Genomic DNA, 23,058 nt, shown 5'->3' on the forward strand with positions numbered 1-23,058 from the left:
CGGCTTCAACCACACATATCTTCCACCTCAATTCAACCTCCACCTCAATCCAACTTCCACCAACAAACAACATGTCGACCACCACTTCCACCAAGCCTGCCTTCGCCGGCCTTCTCGCCTCCAAGTGGGCTACCAAGCCTTCTGAAAGCGATGCCCGCAAGAGCACTGCTGCTCCCAAGGTCCCTTCCAACACTGGGCTGCACAAGTCCAGATGGTCACCCGAGCCGACCACAGCCTCTCAGCCCACCTCACCAACCGGTCCGGAACCAGCCAAGCCGGAGCAGATTGAAGAGCCAGCCGCGGAGCTGGAAGCCTCTCAACCCACCTCACCAACCGGTCCGGAATCAGCCAAGCCGGAGCAGATTGAAGAGCCAGCCGCGGAGCTGGAAGATGCTCGCGAGCCTCTGCTCGAACTGCTGCCCGCCACCACTCCTCAGCCCTACCAGAAGAAGAGCTGGGCAGACCTCGTCGACGAGGACGACAACGACGTCAGTTTCGACCTGGCCGAGCTCAACAAGGAGAACTTCGCTCCACAACCGGCCACCACCATTGAGGCGACCATCACCAAGCCAAAGGACAGCAAGGAGAACACTCCTCCTCAACTGGAGTCCGACGAGCAGACCATCACCACTGTCGCCACCACTGCCGCCACTGCCACCACCACCAACAACAACAACAACAACAACAACAACAACAACAACACCACCACCACCACCACCACCAAGCATGCGCCAGCCAGCATGCTCTCCTCCCGCTGGTCAGATGCCAGCTACGAAATCCAAGGCGCCCAAACACGCGCCGAGTACCGCGCGACCCACGAGTCCACCAACAACGCGCGACGAACCACCAGGACCTCGGGCAACAGGCGCCGCCGCGCCAACTGAAGAGTCGAGTCTTTCCTCCTCTTCCACTTCTTCCTCCAACAACCGGACAGGTGCAAACCGGCCAGTGATTCGTTCCGCGGTTAAGGATGAATGGTCAACCCTCATGAAGGCATTCAACATCAAGGCCAGGTGCATCCGGTGCTCTTTCCCCCGTTTTTCGAACATCATCACACCCACTTGGGTTTTTATCGGGTTTTAGCGAGGCCGGGGGATCGTGGGTGGGGCCCACTGGGAGTTTTGGATTTTGTACTTTTGTGTGTGTGTACCGATTTTCCAGATCGAGCGGAGGGAAGAGGGTATATGGACCCTTTGACTTGAGATTACCAAATGATACCCCATTGCGTTTGGCTCACACAACTTCCTGACATTGATTGAACGGTGATGATGGTTGATGCTGCCACTGACTCTCGTGATGGTGATGCCACTCCTTTGTGATGACCATGTCTACAGTACGTATCCAACACGACCTCCCAAGCTTCCAACACCCTCCTTCCCCAATACAAACACACACAAGCCCATCACCACCATCACTCTCTCCCCCTCCTCCCCACCACCTCCCTCACCCCTTCCTCTCCCTCCTCCTCCTCCTCCTTCTCCTCCCCCTCCTCCCCCTCCCCCACCACCACACCCCCCACCCCAGCACCCTCCCTCACAAACGCCCCAACCACAGCCCCCCCCACCGCAACCCCCGCCAACCCCCACCACGCCAACCCGACGACCCCCACCCTCAACCCCCACCCAAACACCCACCCGCCCACCACCGGCCCCACCGTCCGCGCCCCACTACTAACACTCTGCGCGACGCCATGCACGGTCCCCAGCACACTCGGATGGGGACACGAATTATTCACCAGGATCGCCGCGGCAGGGAGAGCAAACGTGCGGCCAGCGACGACGAGCAGCAGGGCGGCGGCGATGGCGGGCCACAAGAGGGACGGCGTGGATGGCGGGATGAGGGCGAGGAAGGGGATGGCGGCGTACGCGATGGGGAAGAGGAGGAGGGAGAGGCGGAAGGAGCGGGCGGTGCCGAGGCGCCCGCTGATGCGCGGGTACGCGAGGAGTTGGAGGGTGATGCCGATGGAGCCGAGGATGGCGAGGGCGGCGCCGATGCGGGAGGGGGGCAGGCCGAGGCCGCCGGTGAAGTGGAGGGGGTGGTGGGAGGAGGAATGGGAGGGGGAAGAAGAAGAACGCGGGGTCGAGAGGAAGGTGAACCAGAGGCTGTTGAGGGTCCCGACGTGCAGGGCGAGGATGCCGTGGGCGAGGAAGGTGAGGACGACGTTGCGGGTCCAGATGCGGCGGAAGGGGAGCTTGCGTTTGCGAGGGGGCGCGGGCGCGGGCTTGGCCTTGATGGTGCTGCTGCTGCTGGCGGGCGGCGTGCTCGGGGTGAGGGGCGTGGTGGCCATCTCGATGTCCGTGGGCTGCTGGTCCGGGGTGCGTGGGCGGTCGTCTGTGGGTACGGGTAGGTAGTCGCCCCGCGGACGGCGGTGGCGATGCAGCACGTTGTGTGAAAGCCAGCGCCGCAGGCGGATGCCGAAATCCGGCTTGTCTTGGAGGGCTTCGTGCGTCTCTTCGAGCCCGAACAGGATGGCCATGGACGAGCAGAAGAGGAAGACGGCGCTGACGAGGTTGGGCAGCGCGTATGGCCATTTTGTCATCCAGCCCACGCCGTTTTTGCCGCCGACGAGCGAGCCGGGGCCGAATAGGTACGGATAGTTACCTACTGGGTCGGCGAGGAGGCCGCCGAGAATCGGGCCAATGATGACGCCAATGTTGAATGTCATGGGCAGGAGGAGAAAGGCGCGCGATTGGTATCTTTTCTCCTTGATGATCTCGGCAATCATTGTCCGCATCACTCCAATGTTCCCGTTAAGCACTCCTCCAAGGCACCTGAAGACGACGGCCGTGACGAAGCTTTTCGAAAACCCAAAGCCGAGAGCCGAGATGGTGGTGCCCAAGAGGCCTATGAGGATGACCTTCTTTCGACCAGCCCACTCGGCATCAGCAATCCGGCCCCAGAGGACTGCAGTCACAAACTGGGTGGCGGTGAAAGCGCCTTGTAGGATGCCGGCTTGAGAAGCAATGGTTGAATCGGGCAGCGAGGGGTCGAACGACTTTAGTTGGTAGAACATGTAGGCCTGGAGCGAGGTCTGTGTCAGAGGCTCCGATAACCTCGCCAAAGTCAGGATGACGAGCTGGTCTTTCCGGGGGAGCGAGCTCCATGTCACGGGCTGATCCTTCGTTCTTTCTGCCTGCTCGTCCTCGTCGATGAGAGGCAGCTGGGACACGCCAGGCTGTGTGATGATCCTAGGTGGGAGCGGACGTGAGCTTTGCGTGGGACTTCCTGAAGCTGATGCGGTCTCGAAAGCTTGGCCATCGAGGCTGTCTTGTGGAGAAGAAATCTGGTCTGGAGCATGGATTTGGTCTTTACGCGTGCTCTTGAACGCGGGAAGAAGGTTATCGATGGTCACATCTGTGCCCCCAGAGAGCGGCGTCGAGGCACGTGATTCATTGCTGGATGGCATCTATAAGATAAAGGATAGATAACAGACGCGTCCTGGGTCGTAATGAGGTTGAGGGAGTGAAAGAGAAGAAGGCCGGGAAGCGGAACAGAAGCGGATAAGACAGCTGCCAGTCCATGATGACTAGTGCTATAAACGGCCGATTTTCCCGTAGTGGCTGCAAGTGCAGCGGGAGTGTCGGCGGTTGTTGGAATTCGCGGGTTGTGGTTGGCTGCGGCGGGTGCGGGAATAAAAGTCGAGCCGTGCCCGTTGGTGGCGGCCCGCTCCCACTCGGTCTGTTACTCATCCCACTCTTCACCGGAACCCCAGCCAACTCCGAGGTGATGGTTGCTAAGTCCGAGCGTGTCATTGGTGTGGGTGCCGCCTCCTTCCGCGTCGAAAAACGCAGCTTCCTCCTCACGTTAGCAAGATTGAGACCCTAAAAAACAACCAACAACGCAGGAATGCAGCTGACTCCTTCGCCTGTCTTTTCCGTTACACCGATCATGTCAAAGTAAGTGAAAAGGTCTTGCTACTCTTCCATCATCGTGAAAAGACATTGAACGAGAGCGGACGAACTGGGTACGTGAAGAAATCACCACCATTTGCCGGCGTTTCTCACGCCCTTCCGTTGCTCTCGAAAACACTGAGTTATTCAGTCACTCTTGAATATTCTCCCCTCCAGATTTCACCACTCGTATCAACTCCCTCAAACACCTTGCTCACATCAATTATCTTCCACAACATCTCCCCCACCTCACGCCTTACTCTCCTTCTCCCCCTCGTTCTTGAACTTCAAACTCACACTATTGACACAATGCCTCTCATCCGTCGGGGTCGGGTACCCCTCCCCCTTGAACACATGTCCCAGATGGCCTCCGCAGTTGGCGCACACAATCTCGGTGCGCTCCATGCCGAACGTCTTGTCCGTGTGGCGCACGACGGCGCCGGGGACGGTGTCGAAGAACGCGGGCCAGCCGCAGCCCGACTTGAACTTCTGCTGGGCCGTGTACAGCGGCGCGTCGCAGCCGGCGCAGTTGTAGGTGCCGGTCGACGGCAGGTGCTTGTCGTACTCGCCGCTGTAGGGCGCTTCGGTGCCTTGGGTGCGGAGGACGCGGAATTGTTCTGGGGGAAAGGCGTGTTAGCAGGGGGTTTTCCTCTCCTTCGTTGCGGAGGAGAGAGGGGGAGAGGAGGATGAGATGGTCGACGTACCAGGCGAGAGCACCGCCCGCCATTCCTCGTCGCTCTTCTGCAGGGGGTAGCTCATGTTGTTCCTGGAGCTCGTCGAGAATAGGCTTCCCAAGAATGGGATCGTGGGCATCGACTTGATCGAGTATGGGATGCGCGGGGTGTTGGCGAGACCGTGGACGGACGGGAAGCGGCGCGCTGTGGTGTTGCTGAGGGTGTAAAAGGCGCGGACGACGGTGGGGAAGGATGGGAAACGCATGAGCTAGGGAAGTCGAGCGGCGGAGATGCGAGGTGGATGAGGTCAGATTATATTGCTGAGAGAGCCGTGAGCGATTTGGAATGTGATTTGGAATGGAGAGAGGTCGACGAAAGCTCTCGGGGCGCAGTAAGAAAGTGGCGGCGCCCCGGCTTGTCAAAGATGTCATCATCGCGTGCGCAATCGATAAGCAATGTGGCCCGAGCTCCTGCCCCGCGGTGGCATTGCACGTGAGAGGGCGTGGTCGTGGAGGTTGGCGCAATTGTCACATCACATCTGTCTGAAGGTGTTGTTTCGAACATGAATTTTTTCGCGTGCCCAGCCCGTTAATTATGGTGTTTCCGAAGCTCGTGTCTCTCATATATGTCCGTATCCCGGGTATCAATAGGATCCGCTCGATGTCCCACTGAGATGCCAAATGCAACCAAATGTCCCAAGCCCAAACGCCGTCGCCTGTCTTCTGGCGGGAGTACAAGAAAAGGTATTATGCAAAGTCGTAATATCGTGAAATCCTAAGCCGCCGTGTTGAAGTCGAAGAAAAGAAACCGTGGTGCCGCATGGAATGAATCACGCGCCCTCGGACATTTCGCTTTCGCTCGGCGGGTTGCGTGCGAAACCCATGCGATTTTGTAGGAAGTAGATGAGGTAGGCGACGAGGGCGATGACGATGAAGAGGATCAGGATGATCAGGAAGATGACGATGTTGCGCTTCATGATTGCGGGTGCGGCGAGGAATTGGCCTTGGAATGAAGATCCGGAGTGCGGTGGTGGTGGAAAGGAGTAATGGTGGAGTGGAGTGAGCGACGCCGGGTGTGCTGGCAGTGCGTTGGCAGCAACGATCAAGCGATCAGGCGATCAGCGAGAGTGTGGTTGGCTGGATATTGAGAGATTAGATTTCATCTTCTCTCAGGCTGAATGAAGAAAGGAGAAAACTCACGAGTTGCACTGATTGTTCGACTCGGTGGTATGGAGGCCGACTGGGGAAGCAAACGCGCGGGGTCGATCTGGGCGGCTATCTGCTTGGCTGCACCACCAAAGCAAGCTGCGTTTGTGCGAGTATGGAGGTCGAGTGGAGTAGTAGGTTCTGGAATGCACAATCCGGCCACTTGCAGCGGGAACCGACGTTTTGTAGAATTGCTGTCTGCCACGTCCTTTTCCACAATGTCGCGAGGCTGGAAGCGCGGGGTGGCTGGGGAGATGGCGGGTCGGCTGCGCTAGTTCGCGCCCGCAACACCTCACTGGTCAATCGCCCCGTTCCTGCGCCCCAGCCGGTTTGTCGCCTTTGCTGTGTATGATGCGAGATGGGATCTGCCTGCATCCCCCCGATAACTTGCTGCGCCGGTCTTGACGGGTTGGCGGGTGCCTTGCAGCTGCCCGGCTGATCCAGGCACTGACTCGCGTTACGCAAGAATCAATCATCATCCCGGTTCAACTACCCTGATTCCATTTCGAGTCGAGATGTTAGTATCGCAGTAAGTCGAGCGGACGTGTTGCAAGGGAAAGGAAGAAGGTCGAAAGGTTCGCAACTCACGATTAGTGCGTAGGAAACATTGTCTATAGTGATTCCGCGCTACTCAGTAGCAGGCACCGCGTTACCCGATACGGCATCTGACATCAGCCCGCAACTCCGCTCGTTAACTCCGAGGCCATCTTAACACCACCAATATCCGTAAAGAAGTGGCAAGCCTTCTTTTAAATATCCTCTACGCCAGCTCGAAATCTGGACTTGGGCAACAAGGCAATCATGGCGTCGCAATCTATCCAAACTACGGAGAAGGTCCTCAAGGTGCAGATTCTCCACTACAGAAACCCACTCATGAGCGAAGAAGAATACTACGACTATTGGAGCAAGCACCATGCCAGAATGGCCGCGCCGTGGCTCGCCAGAAACGGTGTGCTGAAGTATGCTATTGTAAGTGTATCCCCATCCACTTCTGGCCGTAACCCACAAACTTCAGTACCACACACCAAAAGAATACCGCGACATGCTTGCTCCCATGGCACAGCAAGCCGGCTGGAAGATCCACGAACATGATGGCTCCGTCGAGCTTTGGGTCCGCAGTCTGGATGACCTGACCCGCGCCACCAAAGACCCAGACTACATCGCCAATATTCACCCCGATGAGCCCAACTTCTTGGACAAGACCAGGACCGAGATCATCATTGGCTGGGAGGAAGTGAGGGTCGAGGATGGAAAAGTTGTTTGATTCGGGAGGCAGCCTCACACCAACTCCCAACTGGAGTCGTCCGCAAACAACGTAGAGAAATCAAACGCATCCATCTGCGGCCAATTACTCCAATCAGCAAACAAATCCCCTCCCAGCAAACCGTCCAGCTCCGCACCCGCCTTCCCCATCCCATCCCCAGCACCATCACCATCACCACCACCTTCCCCACCAGCCCCTACCTCCCCCACCGCCTCAACCGCCGCCGTCGCCTCCCCCTCCTCCCTCCCCCTCCCCCTCCGCCGCCCCTCAACAACAAGCCCCCTCCTCCACCCCCTAACAATCCTCCCCAAACTCCTCACCAGCCTCGCACTCGCCTTACACACGCTGACCCCCTGGGCATCCCCCTCCCCATCCACCTCCATCCCCTCCAACCTCCTCGCGCACTCCTCCAACAGCACCAACTGCGTATCTACCCGCTCGTGCAGCCCGCCATCCCACCCGGCCTTCAGCCTTACTGCGTTGTTCTCGACGACGTTTTTGCAGCGGTGCAGCACCTCGGCGGCGGCGGCGCGGAGCGGGGGGATGAAGGGAACGATGATGTCGTTGTCGTTGTCGTCGTCGTCGTCGTTGGTGTCTGGACCGGTGGAGGCGATGGCGATGAAGTCGGCGAGGGTGCGCTCGAGGTCGTGCATGCGGTGCGAGCCGAAGCGGGTGAGGAAGAGGCGGATATCAATGGGGGTTGGTCGGGGTGGTTGCTGGGGCTGCTGGTGGTGGTAGTGGTGGTGGTCGGTGGATCGGGAGGCGGCCGGGCGGAGGTCTTTGAGGCGAGTTATGATGTGTTCGCCGATGTGGATGGCTTCGGCGGGGTCGAGGCTTTGGTGGTGGGCGTCTTCTTGTTTTTGTTGCTGTTCCTGCTGCTGCTGGGTGGAGGCCGCCATGATGGCGTAGAACATGCAGATGCCGACGAGGTCGGTGTGGCGGGCGTGGATGGCGGCGGTGCAGAGCTGGGAGATGGCAAAGGCGCGCTCGTCCGCGTCTGTCGAGGTGGAAGAGGAGGGGAAGAGCGTTTGGAGGGCCGTGGCGACTTCTTCTCTTTCTTGGACGCAGCGGGCTTCGTGGTCGAGGATGATGTCGGCGAGTTTGTCGAGGCGCTTCCAGTTTTTGGTGCAGGCGCCGACGCCTTGCATCAGTTGCATCGAGGAGGCGAGGCGGTGGTAGAGGAAGTAGGCGCTGCCTGGCATGTATCCGCGGTCGAGGGCGAGTTTGAGCGTTTCCAGCGCGAAGTCGACCGAGGGGCTTGGTTTGTATGAATTCGGGGGGGAGCGGATGGAGGCTTCCTGCTTGGCCTCCAGAATTACAATGTTGCACCATTGGAGCGTGGTCATTAGCATTTGATCGATGTTGGTGTTGTCCCGCGTGTCCACGAGCTCTCTGAGAGACGAGGCTGCGGTGTCCATGTTCAGCTGTAGGGCGATGCGTTTGGCTAATGCGATGTACAGGTTGCCCTTGATTGCAAGTGCAGCGGTATCCCGAGAAGACACCAATGCTAATGGCTGATATCCCGCAATGAGTTCCAAAGCGACAAGAGCATATGAATCCTTGGGGACTTCAAAGAGGATTTCCTGACCGTAGTGGAAGATGGCATTCTTCAACGCAGGCTGCAGGTGCCTGTACGATGCCAAACGTCGAGTGGGAACATGCAGTGCTGCCGAACAAAGGACAGCAAACAGGAGAAAGCTTGATTTGTTGTCATAATGGTCTGCAGACGTACACTGGCTGCGAAGAAGTGGTATGTCAGGGATGTAAGGATAGTAAAGCCTGTGCCAGACAAGACTAGAGTAGTCAGCATACGCTCATGTAGTATTGGTAGTGGGTGAACTCACTGTCGGTCAAGTAGACTGGCAAGATTTGGACTGACCAGCTCCACGATTGATTTTCGCGTCGGCACGGGTGAAAAGCCGGGTAGAGTAGTGGCAAACACCTTGTCCCGCGAGAGTAAGGAGGCAAGTTGTTGATACTGATTCGATAACGCATCCATCATCTCAGAATTGCTCGGTTTCTGACTTTGGCAGCCGGGAACATGGCCATGTGGCGGAGTCGACAGGAGAAAGTCCTCCACATCGCCTGTAACTTGTTGCTGAGAGTCGAACTCATTGGCGGTGGGGACGAGGTTTACTCTAGCACGTTTATATGCTGGGCGCCCGAGAGTGGTATGGTCCACGACACACTCAAGTGCCCTTTGCCGGCAGCGCTCGCACCTTTTGTTGGCTGGCTGCGGCGCACCGGAAGGCTGGATTGTGGCTCCATCTGGAAGGTTGCACTTGATCTTCCTCGATCTGCAGTGCAGGCAAATCAGCTTTGCATAGCTTCCCCTAGCTCTCTTGGATGCTTGCTCGGGCATTTCGTGGAGGCGTGCAATTTCTGGCGGCATGGTTGGGTCGTTGCGCGTTCTTGTAGGAAGCGCGCGCAACGGCGTTCCGAGCGTGGCGCTGCGGCGGAGCGACAACACCATTCGCTTTTAGGCAATCTCAGCATCCTTCAGCTCTGGATCGGAGATCAGCAAGCGTGGACGGAGTACCTTGAAGTTTTCTTCTCATCTTCCTCCTCCTCCAACGACAACAACAGCAACAACACATGGAGCATCCTCTTCGAAGCTCCAGTCCTCAGCCCAGACATCGATCCGGTGTACCGCGTGCAGCATGGCTCTGATCTGGCATACTACTTCCCGGACTTGCCGGGTGCGGTGCACGACCCGTGGCTGAACGCGGGAGGTGCGGTCGTGGATGAGCTGCAGACGTCGCTGGTGAATTTCGTGACGTGGATGGATCCGAATGGAGCAATGGATGAGTCGTCCAACGACGGTGCTGCTGCGTACCGCTGGCCGGTGCTTGCGGATCGGGAGGGTGGGAGGTTGGTGACGCGGTTGAGTGCGCCGGGTGGAACGGGGGCGGTGGAGGTGCCGTGGCGGCTGGGGTTCGATGTCGTGAGGGGGACGCTGAGGCCGGAGAGTTTTGAAAACGCAGAATGGCGTGGTCGTTTTTTGCTGCGATCCATCGATGTTCGGCTGAGACTGGAACCTTTCATACAAGTCAGACGATGGAAGATAAGTAAACAATCATTCCGCGATCTAATTCAGGTGTCTCTTCATGGAGCCAGTTTCGACAAGAGGACTGTTCTGCCACCGCCGATTACATATTACAATACGAGCGATAACCGAGCTTCATTGATGGGTTGAAGTGGGGAACCGACAGGCCATTGTTACACACGCTTAATCTGACAAATGAAGTGATGGTTCCCCGCGCGTCAACGTTGCTGCCTGCTGCGCCAACTTCAGTCAGAACTACCCTTCCGTCGTCGAGCGGAACTCAGCGCCTGGTCCTCCATTTTTTTCTCCGCTTGAAGATCACCAGGAGCCGCGACTGCACCATGTCCTGGCACGATCGTTCCTGCGACGGGATTCAGTTGACCTGGAGTAAAGGCATACCGAGTTGCCTTCGTTGCAAATCTTCAGCGTCGGACTTCGTGTCCGAAGGGACTGAAGCGCCCCCGCCTCCGGCCCCTCCGCTCGCTGTACGACGGTCCGAATTGAAGTGCACTTGGCCGCCCTGTGTTTCATATGATGCCCCGTACTCCGATGAGAAAGACTTTGATGTCACTTCTTTCGTAAATGACAACATCGACCGCTGGACAGGGAACTCCAATGACACTAGCATCCATGAAGCCACCTCCACCTCTTCAGCCATGGCGTCGAAGGCAATCAACTTGTCGAGCGGAAACAATACGGGTCCCAACCTTCCACTCAGACCTTCTGGGGTCCCTGCACCGATAACGCCGAAGGAAGCGGTTCCACAACAGCCACTACAAACAGCGCATCTCTCCAAAGTCTCCCATCAGGACCTTACAGCCTCTACTTTACCCGGAATGTACACGGATCTTCCAAAGCCCGATGGTTTTCGTCTTCTCCGCTTAAACGGTGCCGAATCTACGGATGAACCAATCCAATGCTCGTTCGAGCTCGAGCATCTGGATGATCCCTTGCTTGCGCTTTACGAAGCAGTGTCCTATACCTGGTCAGACTTTGAGGGGGACAACAAGTGCTGCGAGCCGATCTTTATTGGCGTCCACTTTGATGTACTTTTGGTAACGAAGAACTGCATGTCAGCGTTGCAACAGTTCCGGGGCCGGCGCGCAAGGCTTCTCTGGATCGATGCCATTTGCATCAATCAGAGCAATCCCATTGAACGCCAGTCTCAAGTCGAATTAATGCGCAAGATCTATTCCACAGCATCAAGGGTTTTAATATATCTTGGAGAAGCCCGTGACAATTCAGACAAAGCTATGGCTCTGATCAACTCCAATCGAGAGGAAGTCAATGGGGAGAGGGAAGCTCTACTGGTACTTTCGAACAGGCCATACTTCAGGCGAACATGGATCGTTCAAGAGGTTGCGCTAGCATCCAAAGCCAGTGTCACCTGCGGTGGGACGACAGTCCACTGGGCAGATATGTGCTCTGCATTCCGGTCATACAGGATAGATCTCCCTTGGACTCTTCTGTTCTCATCTCTGCAACAAGGCGAGCCTCGTTCCCATAAGCTATTCGACTTGCTTTGGGCTACCAGAGCCTCTTTGTGTTCCGACGCTCGCGACAAATTTTTTGGAATCATCGGCTTGGTCCAGGACGTTGAAGCAGACAAGCTTCCTGCTGATTACTTACTATCAGTCCAGCAACTCTACATTGGCTTAGCAGCATACTGGATGCAACAAACCTCCGATTTCCGCTTCATCAGCCTCGCGTGCAATCAAAAGAAGAGCCTTGCCTATTTACCCTCATGGGTACCGGACTGGAGCAGCCAAGCACTTAACGTCGACTACGTCTCGGCATCGACAATGACGATAAAAGCACTTTGCCACTTCCCGCTCATGTCATTTTTGTACTTGGATCACAGCAGGGACTCCGATGGGAGCTGGGATCCGTGTTCCTATCCGTTCTCGGTACCCTCTCCCGAAAAAGATGAGCAAATATCCTTTTCGGGTCGATCGTTACTGTCCCGTACCGGCACCTTGGTTCTTTTTGGATTCCCCCTCTTTTTGTGCTCACAGGGAATCCTTCGGTCCACTACGACTACCAATCCCACTGGCTTTGGGCATTTTACGGCCTCAGGAAGCGTTCTCTCGCTCACTGACGCAGATGAACTTCTGATATTCCTGGTGCCAGCTTGGAAACGGGCCATCGTGTTGAAGAAGCATGACACCATCGTCTATTCCCTGCGAGGAACTTTTTCCATGCGTCTGGGCTTGCCCTCTTCAATTTCCTCCATCTTATGGTCCAAGACTCCCAAAGAGAGCTGGGACTCCATAAAGCGAAGAATCTTCTCTGAGGAAAATGACTACATCGAGCGATGGCTTGGCATGAGATATTTTCTCATGATTTCTATTGAAGGTTATACCGCTCTTGGAAACCATTCGGGATCTGGTGGAAGATTTACAAGACTGAGGGGTCGTCGATACGTGAAAGAAGCTGTTGAAGCAAAGCAGGAAAGATACAAGACAGGCTCTTCCCACATAACCGAGGCTCAGTTCAAGTCGATACAGAAAATACGGGATAAGATGGAACAAATCATCAGCCGTGAAGATTTTGGCGAGAGGAGGAAGCAACCCCGCCACTTCCACGTCGGGCGTGCCGGACACGCACCTATAAGGTCAGATCCTTATCTCTCGATCCCAGAAACGAACATTTTGAGTTCGGCAGTGTTCGTAGCTTCCCAGCTGTGGGCAGATGATGCAGAAACTCCCGAAAATTGGATTAGAGTCTGGACTCGGAACGTGGCAAACCTGAAGTCATCACTGTTGGAAGTTGGGACCTTCACGGATGCATATTCGGATCTACACCAGGATATGTTCGACCCGAACTGGACAGATGACAGTGCGCGCCAGCCTTCGGCTGGAGGTGTAGCTATCATGGAAGCGTTGCACTGGAAAATGCGACCATTAGAGTCAGAGGACGACATGCATGAGATGACATTGTTATTCGACGCCAGCTGCGCCATCAGAGAGCAAGAACTATCCAAAGACCGCTCATGGGAATGGAACCGAGACAGCTTATTGGTTTGTATCATAACGCTCGAGTTACTTGTCCAGCTACGGAAGCTATTGGTATATCGGGAAATTTGTTCACGTGTCCGTAAGTCAACGGCGAAAATGGAGAGAATTGTGGTCATATAGTTACAGTCATTTTCACATCTTTGTAATTTCATTTGACTCTGTTTCGGAAGTAGCAAAACTATGGTATAGCGAAAGAACAAGTGAATATTCTCTATCTATGGTGCATTGTCACTCAGCAAAAATTGTGCTCCTGATTGTGGTGGCAGATAACATTTGAACTTGAACAGGGACATTCGATGTGGTATTCAAGTACCTGCGTACGAGAGAGGCAGTGGGATATGGGGAGATTATACTTCTTTACGTGGGAACGACAATGTGCCTGTGTTATTGCATACTAACTTGGTACCTAATTTGAATCAATTGCAATCTTCCGAACGGGGGTATCGGCAGTAGGCCATCCACGCCGTGAAAACACGCAGACAGATCCAAAAAGCCAAAATGGGGTATCATCCCACCATTCGCCCCGAGGACACCGCTGATGCAAACAACTAACAAGCAAGCAAGAGTAAGCTTCCCTCCGTGTCCAAATTTCAACAGACCCCGACCACCTCCGCCAGGTGGAGGCAACCAGCAAATAGAGAAGAAAAATTCGCAACAGGAATGAAAGGAATAAGCACACCGACCAACCCATCGTCCTTCAACCATATACACAATCTCAATCCAACTAGAATTCAGAAAGCCCAACCTTGCAACCGCGCAAGGCCCCAGAGCCCCCATCACTTCCAACACATCACGCCTCTCAGTCCTCGTGCTGGCCTTTCCGTCCTCCACTTTCATCATCAAGATCCCCAATGAGGCCTTTCCGCATCCCACGTCCTCCCGACGGCTGCTGCTGCTGCTGGTTGTGGTGGCGGTGGTGGTGATGGTGGTGATGGTGGTGGTTATACAATCTCTCATGCCGTGCCATCAAGCCCTGCTCAAGCTCGAGATGAGCTCTCTGTTCAGCACCATGCTGAGCGCCACCGCTTCTGCCGCCGCCGCCACCATACTGGTCATGTCCACCATTCGAAATATCAAGCAGGCGAGAAAAATTATGGGCATTGTTCCAATGATCCACCGTCGTCATCGTCGGCGTCGTCGTCTGCAGCTGGGCGCCGGCAGACTGCGCGCGACCACGACCGAGAGCGCGACCACGGGGGCGACCAACAGGCGACTGCTCCGGGTAAGGATAATCTTGCGGCGGCTGGTAGGGATGGCGATAGGGGTATTGGTGGGCCGGCAGGTATTGTGGTTGATTGGCATGATGATTATAGGGGACCTGGTAAGCCCGTGTCGCTATCATCGAAGAAGGGTAATTGAAGTTGTTGGGAGAGGTTCCGATGCTACTGCGCTGCAGCTGTGCGTCCGGCGGGCGGTGGAAGGAGGATGGATGGGGTGTAGTGCCTCCGATGCCGCGGCCATGTCCGGCTGGCCTGAGGGGATGGTGGGGAGAGGGGAAGGGGCCGACTGCTTCGATGTTGGAGCTTTGAAGGGAAGGGAAGGTCGTCGCGGCGGGCATGGCCCGGCTGACTTGGGACTGCTGAGATGTCGTGTTGGTAGCATTGTATGCGTTCTGCTGACAATGCTGATCATCGCTCCGTCCGGCAGTCTGACGGCGCTTCGGTCGAGGTAAAGAGCTCTCCGTAGTGTTAGCACCACGACGGCGGCGTTTCTTTGCCTTTGGGATGTCGGCATCTTCCATTTCAATATCGTTGTTGCCCGGGAGCTCGCTGTTGTCCGGCAACTCGTTGAAGTTTTCGGCGAAATATTGAGACAGACGGGCAATGCCTCGTTTTTCCTGAGAACCATCATTGCAAGTGAAAGGTAGCGTGCGGTCGCCACCGCCATGGACACCGGATTGCATCCCAGAACCCAGCGGACTACCAACGTAAGTCGAACGTCCTGGTGCAGTCTTTTTCTTCATGCGAGCAAGCAATGCTGGACTCATGGGAGTAGCTTGAGGCGGAAGTCCATGAAACTCGTATGTGGCACGGCTTTCGGGGTATGGACTGGTGGGAGCGCGTGGAGGAGCAGCGCTTTTGAACCCAGCTTCCTCGTCCACAAGCTCTTCCACACTCACATCCCGGTCGGACATCTCACCTTCATCGTCCTCCTTCCACCGCTGCTCATGCGGGAAGTTACTTTGTGACTCGGGGCTGGAATCGCTTCTTGCCTCGGTCGGAGAACGGTCCAGTCTGCTGAATACTCGTTTAGGATATTCCTTCTGTCTGGTGTAGAAGTGCTTCGGGAGTGGGATAGAACTCAAGTACTTGTTGAAATCGCGCGTCTGCTGGCCGACGCCATTGTATTCGTCCTTGTCCTTTTCCTTTCGCGGTTTCTTGGGAGCATCAGACTGTTTGGCATAGACGGGGGCAGGAAGTGATCTCCTTGGCCTGAGCCGATTAATGCGATCGCTGCGGTCAGCTAAGGAACTGTCAGTCGCCGGGTTCTCTGCCTCCATGTCATGATCCTTACCGGCTTCGATTGCAGCTCTCATCTCCTCATCAAGAGGTACTTCAGGCTTCTCAGTAAAATCATCGTGATAATCTTCATCTTCTTCTTTAGGCATGTTGTGGACATCGCTGGGTTGGCCAACGAACGCGGAATTGGTCAAGTAAGCACCTGGGTTGGCTCCTTCCCGTGAAGCAGTGTCGACCTTCGTGGGCATCGCACTGTCCGTTCCCGGGATGGTGGCTACCCCATCTCCGATTACTGGGCGACTTCTTTGGAAATCCTCTGAAATGACCTGACGAGTCCCGGGCGAAGACTCTTGTTTGATCTGACGCGCATTTGTAATGCTATCCGAACGGTTATCATTCAAGGAAGATTGTACAACAAGACGTTCCAAAGCGACTGAAAGGGCAGGCGTTATCTTCGTTGTCTGCGGGCCAGACGTTGCATCGGGATCTGTTGCTGGAGTGCCGTGAGGTGCACGGTGTCCCACAAGCCTTGGGTATTTGGAGGGGCGAGCTTCTTCTTCAGAATCATCAGAATCGTGGATGGAGACGACTGGAGTAGTAGACGGCTGCTGAGTGGTTGGCGCACGAGCAGAAGCGGCGACCGGAGCCTGGGCAGGTGCAGTAGTCGGCCCTTGGACAAGTCTCGCGGCTTCAATTTCCCTCATCACCTCTCTCGGGGGCATCATAGCAGCGAGATCTCTCTCCGCCTCGGCTGCGGTGAGGCCTTTGGGTCCAGGAGCCCTCCCGGTCAGGCGGCGTTTGGGCCCTTGGATGAGGACAGCGCTTGCAGCAAAATTTGTTGGCGGGGTACGCAGACCGAACAGGTTGGACGTGCGTCTCGGGGACGGCGTGGCTACAGCGCGATTCGCACCGGGAGGGGACGATTCTTCAAGCAGAAACGGGGAGCTTGCAGTGATTTCGGTTTCAGAAGCAGACTCTGCTGCGGCGCCGTCAGCAGTTGTATCCTGAGCATCATCATAGATAACGGAAACGGCAAAAAAACTTACGAGGACTGTCTAGCTCGTTGTAACTTGGGACGGGCGCGCGATTTCTCACGCTACGCCGGGGAATCGACGGAGGAGTGCGTGGGGTGGATGCAGCTGCACGCTCCGCGGACCTGTTGCGCGCGGCGCGTGGAGGCGAATGGTTGAGTGCAATCGGCAAAGCGGCGGTCCCTCGAACGGGTGGTGCGCCGGGGCGCTGAGTAGTAGCCGAAGATGGTGGACGAGGGGGAAATGTCGGGGTGCCGCGGCGGGCAGCTGAGCCACGATGACGAATGGGCGCGATGGGGTTGCGGGTGGGCGTGTTCTGCCGTGTCAACATCGAGGCACGTACGGGTGCCGACATGACGGGTCCCGTGTTGTTGACTCCCGGCGCTGTAGGAGGCGAGCCATGGTTCTCTCTGTCCAAGGCATCGAACATGTCCCGCCGACCGTGAACACCCTCAACACCATTCAATTCCAGCGCGCTATAGCAGCGAGTGCAGAATTGTTCGCCGCATTCCTGGCACTTTTGGAGGGATGTGCGGTTACGCTGGTCGCATACACTGCACTTGGCTGTGTGAACAAGGACCGGTACGAACGGGCCGGTGCACGCGTCCATGGTGGAGAAGCGGAAAGACACACAGGGAATGTGGGGATTTGAATACCGAGAGTGGAACGACGTTCAGATCAGTCGGTGCAGAGGATGCGTCGGTGGAAAGAAGACGGAGAGTAGAAGAGGCGCGGCGAGCAGTCGGATATTATATAATGGCACTTCTCGGTGGTCAACAGCAGACGCACCCCGGATGACTTGACAACCGCCGCGAACAAAGGGTCATTCGACGCACAGCACCCAGCGCTGGCACCTCTTGACCAACTGGATCCCAGCTCTTTCCGACAAGTGCAATCACGCTTGCTGATGATGAGCGAAGGTCAGAGCTTCCAATACCCGATTCGGGAGCCTTCCATCCACGCGGACTTTTGCTCCGCTTAGACTTGTATGTCACTTGAGCTCAAAGGAAATACTTGCCTTCCTGGCGGAGCTGACTGCAGTCAGGTGCCCACTGCACCGAGCACAGCCTGTCGGACCATGACATGTGTTCCAATGGAGCCTTTCTCAGAGGGAGAGGGAGAGAAAGAAATACATCCTTCGCGACGCAGCGCAAAGGAACGAGATGAAAAATATAAGGCCGTCGACCGCTAGATGTCACCTGTGGTATGCTTCGTAGCTTGTGCGATGGCGTGGCACGGCATATTTCGCAACCTGACTTGGTGTTTCTCGGCCTTCCAAAGGAAATATATGAAGAATGAAACACGATAGGTGAGAAAAAAAAGGACCGTATATCTTGACGTCGAGATGTGCTCGTTGTGGAAATTCTTCCACTTTTGTTGGGATGTGCTGAAAGTCCAAGGTTTTTGATGCGCAACGGGTGAGGCTGGTGGTTTGCCCATAGGCCTGAAGAAGTGCTGTAAGAATGGGCAAGAATCGTGTCAAGCAGAGCAAGCAGCTTCATGTTGTTTCCAGGCGGTCGCGTTGAATTGAAAGGGTGCAAGAATTGAAGGAAACCTAGGTGAGGAGGTAGTGACGTTGGGATACGCCAGGAAGGAAGGTGCCGTGGCAAAAGTCGTTGCCGACCATGAGCGTCGTAGCCCGCACGGTGTGTTTCGTTCCAACGTCAGTCGCACACATGCCGGACTGCAGAGTGGGGGACGAGAATACTATGCCCCGTAGTCGCGCCGCGGAATGCAACAACAGCAACGATGCCTATCGAGGATGGAGGGCCCCTCTCGCACTACATGCCGTTTGTGGATGTTGTTGCTGAGTCATCTGCTTTCGTCGACTTGTGAGAGGCGCGCTGCTGGGCCTTGGGCTGGTTGCCGTTTCGGAATCTGGCCTTGATGACAGCCTCGCATGCTGCGCCCCAGGAGGTCGTCACCATGGACCGCACGGCACGGCGAGTAGGAGTAAGAAGCACAGGTGGCGCGACAGGCCTCGCAGGATTCGTCCATCGGGAAGCGGCGCAATTGAACCAGCCGACTCTCGCCGCCTCTCGCACTGTCCACGCCGCTTCGGGAGCGACGCTGCCGCCAAACCGCCTCCCGTTCAAACGCCAGCCAAACAGCTCTCTTACGTCGTCCGTGCACACTGCCTTCTGCGGCAAGCTTTGCGAGACGGCGCCTGTGACGCCGTGACGCTGCACCAGGCTCCAGCCTTACGTCGACACGGAGCGGCCACATATTCGCCCGCTTTCTTCCTGAAACTGCGTATATAGCCCTGTGTTCCCGTCTTAGCCAACGGACTCCGACTCCGAGTCCGTCCATTCGCCTCCGCCCACAATCACCCTTATCTACTCTTCTGCTGCCCTTTCTCCCCACCACCTGAAATGGCGCCAACATCGGCACTGGCGCTGGCCTCTGTCGCTGAGAGCGTGGTATTGGCCCGCTACGCTCCAGCCTACAGCATCACGACCTCCCCCTCTCTCAGAGTCCTGGCCTTGTTCTGGATACAGTTGCTGCTGTGGTATTCATGGTCTGCCGTCATCTATCCGCATTTCTTCAGTCCTCTGAGGCATTTGCCTCAACCGAAGGTATATCACCAGAGCACTGCTGTGTCCGCTAGTACTAAATCCTCGCAAGGGCGGCCACTGGTTGATGGGACATTTCAACAAAATCCGGAAAGAGAACACCGGCCAACCTGCCCGGGAGTGGTCGCAATCCGTCCCTAATGAAGGACTGATCTACTATCGCTTCGCTTTCAACTCCGAGCGAGTGCTCGTGACATCGCCCAAGGGCCTTGCCGAGGTTCTCGTCCACAAGAACTACGAATTCGTCAAGCCTTCGACCATCCGCGATGGTATCGGTAGAATCCTCGGCATTGGCATCCTTCTTGCAGAAGGTGATGAGCACAGGAGACAGAGAAAGCTCCTTATGCCCGCCTTCCATTTCCGCCATGTCAAGGACCTCTACCGTGTTTTCTGGGCCAAAGCTCAAGAAGCTGCTCAAGCAATGGCTGCTGAGGTTCAGCAACCTACGCCCTCTGGAGAGAAGCCGTCTTCTGTGGTAGAAATAGCCAACTGGGCTTCAAGAGCAACCCTGGACATTATCGGCATTGCGGGTATGGGCAAAGACTTCGGGGCCGTTGCGAATCCCAACAGCGAGCTTAATGCTACGTACAGGAGCATCTTCTCGCCCAATGCTGTAGCGCGCTTCCTGCAACTTCTCGGTCTCATCATCCCGTTCTCAGTTCTTCGGAGGCTCCCCATCAAGAGAAATCTCGAGGTTGATGAAGCGGCGCAGACGATCAAGAGGATATCTCGGGACATCATTCAAAGCAAGCGACAGTATTTGGAAAAGAACGAGCGGACGGAAGTCGACATTGTCTCCGTTGCTCTCGAGTCCGGTGGTTTCAGTGATGAGGACCTCGTCAACCAGATGATGACTTTCCTTGCTGCTGGCCACGAAACCACGGCGACGTCGATGACCTGGGCAGCCTACCTCCTCGCAAAGCATCCGGATGCACAGAGGCGCCTTCGTGAGGAGATCCGCGCAAACCTGCCGTCTCCCGACTCTGGCGCGCAGATCACGGCCACGGACATCGATCGCCTGCCGTATCTCAACGCGGTGTGCAACGAGATCCTTCGCTTCTACGCCCCCGTTCCAATGACACTCCGCAATGCGGATAGAGACACAACTATCCTTGGCAAATTCATCCCCAAAGGCACGACCATCGTGCTGGCGCCGTGGGCAATCAACACGAGCAAAGAACTGTGGGGAGACGATGCTCTTGAATTCAACCCTGACCGGTGGATGGGAACTGGTCGTGCCAACACAGGAGGTGCAGACAGCAACTACAGCTTCCTGACTTTCCTGCATGGGCCGAGGAGCTGCATAGGCCAGGCTTTCGCAAAGGCTGAGTTTGCATGCCTAGTGGCAGTATGGATAGGCAAGTTTGAAATGGAGCTGCCAGACCCTGATGTGGAGCTGGAAATTCAGAGTGGCATCACTGCTAGGCCAAAGGGCGGGCTTCCCGTGAAGCTCACGATTGTTGATGGATGGTAGATGCAAAGCGATGCATAAGGGCTGCTTTGTCAGAGCTTACAATGCTCACAAATTCTTGGCAGCCGGGTGTTTCTTGCGTACGTGGTTGAGAAGAATGGCGTCACCTGCAAATCATCCCAGCTTCACACACTTGCACCTCGCAGATACCTGTGCCACGAAGAAATGTCTCAAGATTATTCCATGTTACCCACGACAGTTTCCTGAATGAACCTACGACGCGATAAGTGAGGTTCTACAGTCACGGAGCGTAACCCACCACTTTCTCCGCCCTGTTACTCAGTCCCCGCATATCTAGATTCCGAACGATTGTCGGATTGGTGCGAGCGGTACCTATGGGTTGCGACGCGCCCGGCAGGACTAATGGTGTACCCCTCCTCGCCTGACGCAAAGTGAGAAGTAACGCTTTATCAGCACCACATGCAGCAGCTTGAACCTGTGGTACCTACGTAACTACCCCGAACAATACCTTTATAAAGCCTGCCACTTTCCATTGCAGTCAATTCCGACTTCCACATCCAAAATTACTTCCCGCCCGCCTGATCGACGCCGCCACCATGTCTTCGCACCACGCAATTACGGAGCCGATTTACTGCTACCATGGCCTTCTTAACAAGGCAGCTCCGGGAGTACGTGCATGAACTACCCCGCGCCCATTCCCCGCATAAATCCCACCACCAAAAGCCCGCAGAATAACTCACACATTCCCGTGCACAGATCTCCTACTACACGCCACTGCAGCACCCACCCGCCGGCACGGCACTCGCCCACGATGACAAGCCCATCCCGAAGCTCTTCAAGCCGCTCCAGATCCGGGGCCTCACGCTGCAGAACCGCATCATGCTGTCGCCCATGTGCCAGTACAGCGCGCCGGACGGGCACATGACGGACTGGCACTTTGCGCACCTGGGCGGCATCGTCAAGCGCGGGCCGGGCCTGTCCTTCTGCGAGGCGACGGCGGTGACGCCCGAGGGCCGCATCACGCCCGAGGACGTCGGCCTGTGGCAGGACAGCCAGATCGAGCCGATGCGGCGCATCGTCGAGTTCGTGCACTCGCAGGGCCAGCACATTGGCGTGCAGCTGGGGCATGCGGGCAGGAAGGCGAGCACGGTGGCGCCGTGGTTGAGCAGTGGTGATATCGCGACGGAGGAGGTGCGTTCGATCTTGGCTCTTGAGTGTACCGCAGGAAATACGTTTTGGAACTAACTGGGAGGAAAACTGTAGGTGCATGGCTGGCCCGACAACGTATTTGCGCCCTCGGCCATCGCCTACAACGACCGCCACGCCTCGCCCAAGGAGATGACGAAGACCGACATCCAGAACCTGAAGGACGCTTTCGTCGCGGCCGTCAAGCGCGGCCTCGCCGCCGGCTTCGACGCCGTTGAGATCCACGGCGCGCACGGCTACCTGCTGCACTCATTCGCCTCGCCTGTTAGCAACAAGCGCACCGACGAGTACGGCGGCTCCTTCGAGAATCGCATTAGACTCACGCTCGAGATCGTCGACCTGGTCCGCGCCAACATCCCGGACACGATGCCGCTCTTCCTGCGCGTCAGCTCGACCGACTGGCTCGAACAGGTCGACGAGTTCGGCCCGGAGAAGAGCTGGACCGTCGACGACACGGCCCGCCTGGCTGAGATTGTTGCCGACCGTGGCGTCGACCTGCTGGACGTCTCCTCGGGCGGTATTCATCCGAAGCAGAAGATCATTGGCGGCCCTGCGTACCAGAGCCCCGCTGCGAAGAAGATCAAGGCCAAAATCGGTGACAAGATGCTCATCGGCACCGTCGGCGCCATTCCTGATGCCCAGACGGCCAACAGCCTCCTCGAAGAAGGTGCTCTTGACCTGGCGATTGTGGGACGCGGCTTTCTGAAGGACCCCTTCTTGGTCTGGACGTGGGCGCAGGAATTGGGCGTTGAGGTCAACAATCCGAACCAAATTCGTTGGGGCTTTCACGGCAGAGGACGGCGTACGACGCGGCATCCGAAGGAGGGCGGTGCGTAGTGACTGCCAAGGAGATCACGGAATAGAGTTCAGATGGACGAGGCGGACTGGTCATCTGCTGCAGGTCGAGGCAGGAAATAACCATCGTGCCTTGATGGCACTAAAGCAGCAAAGTTAGTAACAAGCAACTAGCTTCATACATGCCTTGGATGAGATAACTACATCAGTGATGAGTGATTACTCGAACGTGGAAGGAAGAAACAGATAAGCAAAGAGTGAGCACCATCACCCGTATGATACAATCAGATCTCGATCTCGGGTATTACCTTCCTTGCTTGGCGCGGCTGCTTACCTCCATAGGGCTGACATCAGTTGCACGCAGATCAACTACAGTTTAGAACATTCGTTGATTACCGGTTAAATAAGGGAGGGTATATACACACGCATCTTCCTCTCCACATTCCGCACTTCCACCCCACACCCA

General features: G+C 56.3%; 8 protein-coding genes across 8 annotated transcripts; 4 read left to right on the forward strand and 4 right to left on the reverse strand.

The window, feature by feature from the left end:
- Positions 1-71: 71 nt before the first annotated feature.
- On the forward strand, positions 72-884 carry SLS55_002905 (uncharacterized protein; the record flags this gene model as incomplete). The annotated part of the gene is made up of 1 exon (XM_066774385.1): positions 72-884. The coding sequence occupies one exon, from the start codon at positions 72-74 to the stop codon at positions 882-884; it is 813 nt and encodes a 270-aa protein (XP_066634504.1).
- A 527-nt stretch (positions 885-1,411) lies between these two features.
- Positions 1,412-3,393, reverse strand: SLS55_002906 (uncharacterized protein; the record flags this gene model as incomplete). The annotated part of the gene is made up of 2 exons (XM_066774386.1): positions 1,412-3,175; positions 3,385-3,393. 2 exons carry the CDS (start codon positions 3,391-3,393, stop codon positions 1,412-1,414), a joined length of 1,773 nt encoding a protein of 590 aa, XP_066634505.1.
- A 746-nt stretch (positions 3,394-4,139) lies between these two features.
- Positions 4,140-4,829, reverse strand: MSRB5 (Peptide methionine sulfoxide reductase B5; the record flags this gene model as incomplete). The annotated part of the gene is made up of 2 exons (XM_066774387.1): positions 4,140-4,507; positions 4,595-4,829. 2 exons carry the CDS (start codon positions 4,827-4,829, stop codon positions 4,140-4,142), a joined length of 603 nt encoding a protein of 200 aa, XP_066634506.1.
- Positions 4,830-6,570: 1,741 nt separating this feature from the next.
- Positions 6,571-7,033, forward strand: SLS55_002908 (uncharacterized protein; the record flags this gene model as incomplete). The annotated part of the gene is made up of 2 exons (XM_066774388.1): positions 6,571-6,738; positions 6,785-7,033. The coding sequence occupies 2 exons, from the start codon at positions 6,571-6,573 to the stop codon at positions 7,031-7,033; spliced, it is 417 nt and encodes a 138-aa protein (XP_066634507.1).
- A 14-nt stretch (positions 7,034-7,047) lies between these two features.
- SLS55_002909 (uncharacterized protein) lies at positions 7,048-8,851 on the reverse strand (the record flags this gene model as incomplete). The annotated part of the gene is made up of 2 exons (XM_066774389.1): positions 7,048-8,652; positions 8,846-8,851. The coding sequence occupies 2 exons, from the start codon at positions 8,849-8,851 to the stop codon at positions 7,048-7,050; spliced, it is 1,611 nt and encodes a 536-aa protein (XP_066634508.1).
- A 5,044-nt stretch (positions 8,852-13,895) lies between these two features.
- Positions 13,896-15,838, reverse strand: SLS55_002910 (uncharacterized protein; the record flags this gene model as incomplete). The annotated part of the gene is made up of 2 exons (XM_066774390.1): positions 13,896-15,807; positions 15,834-15,838. The coding sequence occupies 2 exons, from the start codon at positions 15,836-15,838 to the stop codon at positions 13,896-13,898; spliced, it is 1,917 nt and encodes a 638-aa protein (XP_066634509.1).
- Positions 15,839-18,958: 3,120 nt separating this feature from the next.
- Positions 18,959-20,633, forward strand: SLS55_002911 (uncharacterized protein; the record flags this gene model as incomplete). The annotated part of the gene is made up of 2 exons (XM_066774391.1): positions 18,959-19,006; positions 19,212-20,633. 2 exons carry the CDS (start codon positions 18,959-18,961, stop codon positions 20,631-20,633), a joined length of 1,470 nt encoding a protein of 489 aa, XP_066634510.1.
- A 554-nt stretch (positions 20,634-21,187) lies between these two features.
- Positions 21,188-22,634, forward strand: OYE32_1 (NADH-dependent flavin oxidoreductase; the record flags this gene model as incomplete). Its single annotated transcript, XM_066774392.1, has 3 exons — positions 21,188-21,259; positions 21,348-21,782; positions 21,855-22,634. 3 exons carry the CDS (start codon positions 21,188-21,190, stop codon positions 22,632-22,634), a joined length of 1,287 nt encoding a protein of 428 aa, XP_066634511.1.
- Positions 22,635-23,058: the final 424 nt, after the last annotated feature.

Source organism: Diplodia seriata (assembly GCF_021436955.1).
Source record: "Diplodia seriata strain FDS-637 chromosome Unknown scaffold_3, whole genome shotgun sequence".
Lineage (NCBI taxonomy): Eukaryota > Fungi > Ascomycota > Dothideomycetes > Botryosphaeriales > Botryosphaeriaceae > Diplodia > Diplodia seriata.